Consider the following 10333-nt stretch of genomic DNA (forward strand, 5'->3'; position numbering starts at 1 on the left):
AAAGTAACCCATAGACGTTGCAGGAACATGTTTGTTGCAGTGAGGCTAGGGTTTCCTAGATTTTGATTACAAAACATACAAAACACAGTTGAGAAAGCATAGTAGAATCAACATAACAACATGTAAAATAAAGTAGAGATACAGTTGTAGGGATGTTCGTCGACGATTGGGAAGCGAATGATCAAGGAGAAGAGTTGTGGTAGTGGTGGGTACGTTAGCTGATGAAGGAGATGGAAAGGGTGAGGAGCGGCGCATTGCATTGTTTGTGTCGAGATGTTCAGAGAGATGATGTTGATTTTTATATATAAGCTTAGTTCCGATAGATATGAAGTGATGAAGTAAGAAATCTCCTCTATTCTCTATTTATGGTTCTTTTGCTTTGAATCATTTTTTGACCTTTCATCTAAAATTTGGGGATACCGAGAGATAGGAGAAGCTGTATTACATTTTTTTTTTTTGACTTTTTCAATGGTCGACTGATCTGATTTTTCTCCATGCATAAAGTTGTTATATATATATATATATATATATATATATATATATATATATATATATGATGTATTAAAGGTTTTATCTCTGAAAATTCAACATTTGAGGCTAAATGTTTATTAAGGTACTAATCGTTTACCCGCACTAAACGACGGGTGCGAATACTTTATTTCAACAATAATTTTCATTCATAAACATGTTATATTTCAAGGAACACAAGTTACTTTTCGAAAAATCGTTTTTTTTTCGGTGTTTATTGTTCATTCGTAAATGTTCCTTTTTATTTTTTGTTATGATATCAAGAAACAGTTACTATCTTCTCTTAAAAGACAATATTTAAAAAAAAAAATCAGAATTGAAAATCAGATTTTATAATTATACAAACAAATGAAAGTACTTTTTTATTTCTTGCATTTAGCTCGGGCTAAAGGCAAGATATAGCAATGAAGTGGGAGAGGTTTTGAAACGGGATAAGTTACACAACCCGACAGGGAGAATGGAGGCCCCAGTGGCTGCTTGATTTGAGGGTTGTGTTGGTTGGGGGTTCGGTAAAACTCCCCAGCATAAGGAGGACGTCTTCTTGGTGCTTGATAGCGGAAGTTGGGAAACCAGGTTAGAGTTCTAGTCATGTATTGAGTTCAGTTCGAGTTTTTGGTCGAGGGTGTGCTCGACTCTGTGGGTTTTTGGATTGATAGATGGAGGGTTTTGTTAGCTGCCAGGGCTCGGTAGTGCATTCAGCATGGGTGTGCGAGTTATTTAGCATATGTGGTTGACATGCGGGTCAGGGTACAGACCACAAATTTCCGAGAGGGTAGACGATCGACATAAGGCCTAGGGTTAGGCCGGGGTTAGAGTCCACGAAATGGATCAGGAGTTCGGAACCCCAAGTGGGTGAGAATAGTCTGCTTGGGAAAGATCACCAGGAAGGGTGGTCCAGGGAGATGCTCAACAGTTTAGAGCGGTCCAGACAGAATGAAGGCCTGGTGAGGCGGTTCAGTCATGTTGAAGACTCTGTATGTGTTAGTAGATCTATGTGCGGGTATTAAGTATGCTGCTATGCTATAGCAATCAGTAAGGGTCTGTCCCCAAGTATTGAACATGTTGATGGATTATGCTGAGGACTTTGTATGGGTTTTGTTAATTATATGTTCAGGTTCTGAGTGTATATGTGTTATGGGGTAGCAACTTGTTCTGCAAGTGGATAGTGTAGGGTGAGGTTTCAGCACTGTGACACTTATTGGTGTTGTGATGGACATTGATTAGGTCTTCTTGGGCAATGGAGGAGGTGAGTACCTCCAGGATGGAGTACTGGACATCTGAAGTGACAACAACGGTGTCGATAGGGTATCGAGAGCATTCCAGTCATGAGCTGAGGGACGGAGAGGGAATACCAGACTCATGTTGTGGGCTCAGAGGCAATCCAGACCAATGCTGAGGACCATGTAAGGGTATTCCAGTCATAGTATGTGGGCATAGAGATTGTGTTGGTTATGTCTCTGGTAGGCGCGCGTTCGGATTGTATGTATTGTTGAGATTCGGGGGAGTTGCACTCGGTTGTGACAAATCAGAGGATTATGGATGAGATGCAAGGATAGATCCTTGGATCTCAAGATATGAGTAGACCTGAGTTATGTTCTTAGTGGTATTTCAATCTAGGGTATTCCATCCTAAGGATGACCGAGCCCTATGATTGATTGGACCTGATATGTTTGGTATTCCAACCCAAGGGTTGACTGGGCCAAATATATGTGTGTGACACGAGGGTATTCCATCCTAGGGATGAATGGACCCGTCATAAGCATGCATGGTATTCCAGCCCGAGGCTGATTGGGCCTGGTATGAGTGTTTGTACTTGTTAGCTGGTTGATTATGTATGATATTTTGGGAGCTGAAGGACGCTTTATCCTGTCAGCACAAAGGGTTCGCTTCAGGAAGAGGGAAAATTGGGTCCCCGATAAATTGGGACGTTCAGGATCGTTGCCAAGGTTGGCGAGGTGGCATACATGTTAGAGCTACCAGAGGAGCTCAGTCGCATCCACATCACCTTTCACGTTTCGCAATTGTGGAAGTGTATTCTGGATGAGGAGGCAGTAGTATCATTGGATGACATTCAGGTCGATGAGCGCCTGAATTATGTTGAGAGGCCCGTGGCCATTCTGGAGAGGAAGATGAAGGATTTACGGAACAAAGAGATACCTTTGGTAAAGGTACATTGGGAGCACCGAAGAGGGTCCGAGTGGCCGTGGGAGCCGGAGGCGGAAATGTGGGAACACTATCCGGGGTTGTTCACCGCAGCAGACTTCAAGGACGAAGTCTAGTTCAAGTGGGGGAGAATTGTAACGCCCCGACTCTTAGGTAATAATTTTATGGCTTTAATTTTCATAAATTGCAAGGTCTACTCGACTAGTTGGATGCCCTGACTCGTCGAGTAGAAGCGGATTGGGCCACGTGTTTAAGTGACCTACTCGCCGAGTCCAAGATAGGATTCGACGAGTAGGAGCTGGAGGATGAAACCCTAATTTCCGGAGTTTTGCACCCTATTTAAAGGATCATTAGCCTCCTTTAGCCCCCTTACAGCCTCTTGAGAGTCCAGCAAACCCTAATCCGTGTGTGTGCTTCATTCTTGTGTGTTTCAAGCTTTGGAAGGTGGACATTAGTGAGAAGAGCTTGGAGAGCAAGTAGCTAGAAGCAAGGAACGTGTAGGGATCTGAAATCTACCTCAGTTAGCATCTTTTGGAAGGTATCAAGTCGTTACCTTGACCTCATTACATTCTAGATCTCATTTGGTTAAAGAGTAGGGCTTTTGTAGCATATTAAGAAGCTATTCTTGGGTATGAGTTAAGATTTGAAGTTGTAACTTCAGATCTGAACTCTCTTTGGTCTCTAAGTCCATAAAGCTTTCAGCTTTAGCAAGTATGAACCTCTCCTTAAGTGTAAAACTCCATTGCAAGCTTGGTTTTAACATTACGAGCCTTGCATGCATGTAAAGTTTGCAACTTTACGTGATAAACATGCCTTGGGAAGCTGGATCTGCAGTATGGAACCTTAAAATGGCTTAAAAAGCATCTTAATGGATAATGGACTGAAGGGACTCGACGAGTTGCATGGTCAACTCGGCGAGTCCGATGAAGATTGTCGTGCAAGGACTTCTGCATGGACTCGGCGAGTCAGAGGGGTGACTCGGCGAGTCAACTAGGGTTTTCCCGACATTTGGTCACGCATGAACTCGGCGAGTTGCAGGGAAACTCGACGAGTCAACCAAGGATTTCACAACTTCTCGAGTTCATGAAGGATTCGACGAGTCGGTGAACTGCACTCGCGAGTCGGGTCAACATGGACTGATGACCTTGACTGTTGACTTTGACTTTGACCAAGGGTTGACCAGTTTGACCTCTGGGGGTATTTTGGTAATTTGGAAATTTATGGAAATGGTTTTATGGTAACTATAAGTGGTGGAGTTTGTGTCGGTAATTCGGGAGTTGAGCTTATCGCTTCAGTGCGACATTTGTGAGGTGAGTTTTCCTCACTATACTCAAGGGTCTAAGGCACCAAGGCCCTTTTGGATTGCTATCCTGATATGTTATGCTAGTATGATCTGTTAGATCGGTATCCTGGTAGATAGGATGGTATATGCTATTATGATCTGTTGGATCAGTATCCTGGTAGATAGGATGTTATTATTCTGCTATGATCAGTCAGGTCGGTTTATCTGTCTATAGACTGTTATGTGATTATTTGTTATATGTGCACATGTTTGATTGGTGGTTGAGGCTTATCTGCTTTGTGCAAAAGCCAATAGACCTGGGCATTCCAACCTGTTGGTTGTGGGCCGTGAGTATTCCATCTCGAGGATGATTGGACTCGTAGTATGTGGGCATTCCAACCTGATGTTTGTGGTCCGTGAGTATTCCATCCCGAGGATGATTGGACTCGTAGTATGTGGGCATTCCAACCTGTTGGTTGTGGGCCTGGGGTATTCCATCCCAAGGATGATTGGACCCATTGTATGTTGGCATTCCAAGTGGATGGTTGAGGGCCTGGAGTATTCAAACCCGATGGTTGACTGGAGCCATAGTATGTTGTTTATGATTATGTGTATTATTATGGGTATGGATATTTTGGGGGAACTCACTAAGCTCTCGGGCTTACAGTTTCAGTTTATTGTTTCAGGTACATCAGGGGATCACAGCAAGGCAAAGGCGTGATCGTACAACTCCTCACCTTTTATGACTTTGTTTTTGGGATACTCTGATGTGGAACTATTTTGAAAACAAATTGTAATAACTTAACGGTTTTAACTGTTTGAAAAAGTTTTAAATTGACTTAAATTTTATGGGTGTGACATTGGCTCACCGCACAACACCACGACTCTCGTGGGCGAGGTTCGGTTGTTCCTTTTACTCTTTGATGCGTTGGTGCTTTGTCTAGTCTGATCTGATCGGACTAGGGGGACTTGACGACACACAATTTATATGACTAAGTCCGGTCCAATGTCATTGGCCGCATACCAATAACATCAGACTAGGGGGACTTGATGATATATGATCCATTAGCATGGCCTAGACTGCTCTAGAGCGCCAGCCTGGCCTGGCGCGCTCCTGCCAGCCCTGCCTGTCGTTCCCTTGCCAGTCTTGCCCGACGCTCCCTTGCCAGCCGTGCTGGGGACTCTCCTGTCGGCCCGACCTGGCGCTCCCATGTCTAGCGCCCCCTTACCGGTTTTTCCTGGTACGCGCCCACCAGCCTTGCCTCCGGGCGGCCTTGCCAAACTCCTTGCTAGTTGAGCCTGAATTGGGATGGCCCAAGGCCTGACCTAATTCCCCTTGACCTAGTTGTCCACTATAAATAGAATAGTGCCTCCTCCATAGAGGAGGACTCTTCCCCAGGTAGCTCAGCCGCCACTAGACTTCCCCCATGGCTCAGCCGCCACACTATACTCCAGTCGGATGGCTCAGCTGCCACCCGCCGCCGTCAGCCACCATACACCACCACAAGCACCAAGATGGTCCTCTCCAGCTAAGGAGAACCATCTCAGATCTACCACATGATCTAACTTGATCGTCGAAGTCCGCTCCCGGGGCATAGTCCATGGGGCGGCTCTAACGACCTTGCTCTATGATGTCCAGATCTCCGTCATAGCTGTCATGAAGAGAAGAGAAGACCAGAAGAGTCGTCGGAGTTCCATGTCACATCACACACAAACCAAAATATTTAAGTTCTTTGTAAATTAATTTTCACAAATGAGATCACTTTAGTGATATATTGTGTCAGTTAATTTACTAGGAAAATAAATAAACATGTCATAAATGTAATTTATTGGAAGCCTGAAATGTTTGTAAAACAACGTTTACCTTTGAGTTGAACATAGTTCACATAAACAATGTTGGTATAAAACTGTGAATATTTACAACTAAATTGATTAAAATAACAAATGTCGTTTTGGTAACAATATTATATTGATCACTAACCAACACGGTGACATCTATAAATCAATCTATAACTACATAATAGCAAGAATGGTTGCCGAAGGCTCTTAAAACCGACAGAATGACTCGGTAACGTTGCACTCCATCGGCTGATAATATTATCAAAATATGAAGATTTTTGTAGCAAATATATCGATGTAATGTATAAAATCCCAAAAGTGCATTAAAATGTGTGAACTTAACAAAAAATTTAAACCGCAATGTAACACAACTAAATATGCATTGGGTCAATCCAAAAGTTATACAACGTTAAATTTTCAATACAAAGCATCAATCCAGAAGTTATACGCCCTTAAAATTTCAAAATAAGGATCAATCCTCTCAAATTAATATTTAAATGGATTATGCTTTTTTTGATTAAAATTTAAACAAATACATAATCCAAAAGATAAATTCACAAAATTATTAAACTTAAAGCGTATGTAAATATTATGCTAGCATTACTGCGAGTATTTGCACAATCGATCTTTTGCCAATAGTTTTAAATACTTACTCCAACCATAATTTCGATATTTACTCAAAAGATTAAATTTGCAATAATTAAATATTACATGCCAAAATTAACCATACGAGTTGAAGATTAAAATAGCTAGCAAATTTAATAGAGCAACTTCATACACCATTAAACGAGATTTAAACTGAGATTTAAACACAAATCCAACTTTGTCCATATATAATAAGGTTATAAGAAACACAAAGATACACCTTTCATCAACAAGAAATTTCATTAACCTTATTAAAACTTAGTTCAAAACTTTTGGTTAAAATAGATAAACCCTTCAACTTTATCTACATAATATGGTTAAAAAAATAAATAAAAATAAAACAACAACAACAACAACATAGAGACTCACGAATTTTTGTGTGTATTTTCTCTATTATGAATATTCTTCTCATCAAATGTATATATAGATGGAGATATAACCTAATGTGAGAATTGGAAGGGATATAGATGATCTTAAGTCAAACCGAGAAGTCAACCTATAAAAATAAGTAAATTTCTAATAAAACCATCCCATCAACAGTCTTATATTTTTTTACCATAATAACATTGAATTTAAATGATAGCAATATATGTACATTTATGAAGTGGTCCCAAAATTATCTTTAACACCCCTCTAAATATTCAGAAATCAGAAAGTTTAAAAGACTACATGCAAAAGTAGACGCACTACTCTTAATTATTCGAAATCGTATACATTTTAGATTACAGAAAAAATATTATCCAATTTGCAAATGTATTCGATTTCTATTTCAAGATAATAATCAATAAAGAAAATAAATGGTAAACTAGTGTGATTAAGTTATTAATAAATAGATATTTTGACTTACAAGGAATGAGCAGAGCAAAACGATTGCAAAAATGAAAACGCTCACAGCAGATTGGGATGAGCTAAACTATTGCCAAAAAGAAAACGCTCACAGCAGATGTGATCATATGCAAATTTACACTCGAGGCATTTAAAGATCATTTTATACTGTAATCGCTCATGACATATATGACAGTAGCCATCCAACACAATACCTTGAGCAAATGAGAGAGGGTGTGGGTGACTATCAGTCTTATAAATGCCTCCAAACTTTATATGCACAAATTCATAAGCGCTTCTCCAATACTTGATATAGGTATGTGTCTCGCTCTGAAGTATTAACGGAGCACAAGCAGTATGTATCGACTGAACACAATCTTTACAATGATAGAAAGATTCATGAGGATTCAGATCCTCCTCACAAATTTCACAAACGTATTCACTCTTGTGGTTCTCAATTGGGAGGTAACTTAGCTTCATGGGATGGTTCTTGTCATACTTGTGCCTGATTGTCTCGGCTAGTAACAAAGCACAATGAGGATGTATATAGATATTGCATATGTTGCAATGGAATGAATGGTGACCTCGAGTAGAATATTTGAGACACATAAGACAAGAAGTATACCCATCTTTTACTTGAACTATTGAAAGAAGGTGATTCGGGTGAGCTTTGTGTGTGATTTCTCTAGGTATAAGCCCACAAGTAACATCAACAAGATATTCGCATTTGAAACAACCATACGCAAATCCGTTGCAAGGTAGATCACAAAAGTTACACCTGAACAAACCGAAAAGGCAACCAGGGATGTTTGAGCAGATGAGATGGAGGGTATGTCGTGGGTGACCAGGGTGGTTTTGTACTTTTGGGGGGAGTCGAGTGCACCACTCATGGAGAGCAAAGTTATTGCAAACCCCCTGAATCTGAATCTCATCATCATTAGCATTAGCATTAGCACAAATGTAAAAAGGCATGGTGGACATGATTGGTCTGAGACATCCATTGCATAACAGTTGGGTCTTTTTCATCGGGTCATGACACATTGATGATGAAAGATTAACCTTTGAGGAGGTTTGGCATTCGGTATCAATTTGTGTCTCACCATCAACTAGAATCAGAGGGTGTTGATGACTATCGTGTATTAGGTGGTGATGATGATGAGGAGGATGAGTAGTGGTTTGTTGGAAAAACAAGTAGTGTTTTGGTAGGCTGTATGTTTCATCGGGGAATGGGAGATGGAGAAGACCAGGATGGTCAACATCTTCATAATTTTTAATGGTTTTGCCAAAGCCTGATATCATAAATTGGGAATTAGCAGGCATATATATCATTCAAAACAATTTAATTATTAAATGTAATTAATTAAGGAAAGCAAAGCAAAAGGGATTGTAAAAGTAAAAATGATTTAATTACCAGCAGGAGGCGGCAAACTAATTGCACAATCCAGATGGACATAGTACAGACATTTATCGCATTTGTAAATCCAATGATCCTCCATACCTACAAAATCATGTCTACACACTCTGCATCTAGGATCATGTTTAGCTTTTTGATCTATCTGTGGGAATGAATATGCAATGGTGAGTGGATGAGGATGATAAAAAGCATCATGTGTTCTCTCTTGGATTAGCAAACTTTCTGGTAGGAAAGCACATTCACTGTGTATGGCGAAGTTAGTACAAATGGTACATTGATAGAAGATGCCTTTATGTTCCTTCCCACAAGCACTACACTCGCATGAAATTGGCTTAAGGATAGCGGACATTAGCAGGTGAGGGTGGCAAGGATGATGGATGACATTTTTTCCTACTTCTAACGCACACTTGAGATCAATGCAGAAATAACATTTATTACATCGGTAAAACAGTGCTCCAGGTTCGTGATCTCTCTTACAAAGTTTGCATATCAAATCATAATATGCATATCTATATAAATATGAAAATGAATTTGAATATGGATACAGGTAAAGAGTATGTTGTGGGTGTGATGCGTGGTCTAACCTTATGGAGAGCTCAGCACAAAATTTGTGAAGTGAGAAGACCTTCTTATCATCACATGATGATGAACAACATGTGTAGTAGTACCTGTGGTACACATGGATTTCTTCCTCACACCTCCTACATGTGACGCCATGAAAGCCATCTTTCATAATGGGATAACCATCCTCATCTTCTTCTTCTTCTTCTTCTTCTTCTTCTTCTTCTTCTTCTTCTTCTTCTTCATATTGTAGCTGCAAATCAATGAGTTTTAGTGGATGCTTATGTTCAGGTACTTCAAGTACTGACTCCATTATAATTATATACTTCTCTCTTTACAATAATCATGTTTTATACACCCTATCTTGTTAATTTATAGCAAAGAAAGAGCATATATGTGTGCCAAATTCACGAAACTTAGCAGGATTCCTTTTTATTTTATGTACGTTTGTTTATCTTTTGGATTTTTAATTTGTCATCACTTTTCCTAATTCAAAGAAGAAATCAGTGAACTTTTTTAACTTTGGTTTCTCATAATATTTTAATTTTCCAACAAAGTTCCCTATTTGTCCCTTGAATATGGAATTGCTGGTCATTAATTACTTTATATCAACAAGAGACATAATTTATGAAGTAATTTTATGAATGCTTTAAACATCGGTTAATAAAAAATACATATGATACTGTAATGTGGACATTGTTTTCTCAAAGTCCTGATTATTCAAGATTTGGTTTCATGTTTTGTTCTTTTTTTAGTTTAATATGTACGATAAGGAATAATCACACAAAACAAAAGCATATATAGCATAATTCTTTTCCTTTTTCTTTATCTTTAGTACCACATCTCCTCTCTGATAAGTGATAAGTAAGGAATAATTTAAGTCCCAACTTTAAGTTGTACATTAGACATTAGTCTTGTTTTATTATTTGGTATAGAGGTGGTTAGAGTTGATTTATATGGCTTAATTGAGTTTAAAACAAACCAAAGTCAACCGCTGGAGATGACTATTTTCCTCTGATCTGTAAACAAAATATACAGTAAGTTGAATAAATCAAATTACAAATGATTTGCATTAC

At 39.3% G+C, this 10333-nt stretch overlaps 1 protein-coding gene across 1 annotated transcript; it reads right to left on the reverse strand.

Moving 5' to 3' along the window:
* Positions 1-7283: 7283 nt before the first annotated feature.
* LOC145133426 (uncharacterized) lies at positions 7284-9584 on the reverse strand. Its single transcript, XM_079068364.1, has 2 exons — positions 8694-9584; positions 7284-8571 (listed from the first exon to the last, which is right to left on the reverse strand). The coding sequence occupies exons 1-2, from the start codon at positions 9568-9570 to the stop codon at positions 7346-7348; spliced, it is 2103 nt and encodes a 700-aa protein (XP_078924490.1). The 5' UTR covers positions 9571-9584; the 3' UTR covers positions 7284-7345.
* Between the last annotated feature and the right edge of the window lie 749 nt (positions 9585-10333).

The sequence above is a fragment of the Lactuca virosa genome, chromosome 8 (genome assembly GCF_052849685.1).
Source record: "Lactuca virosa cultivar CGN04683 chromosome 8, Lactuca_virosa_CGN04683_v6, whole genome shotgun sequence".
Classification (NCBI taxonomy): Eukaryota; Viridiplantae; Streptophyta; class Magnoliopsida; order Asterales; family Asteraceae; genus Lactuca; species Lactuca virosa.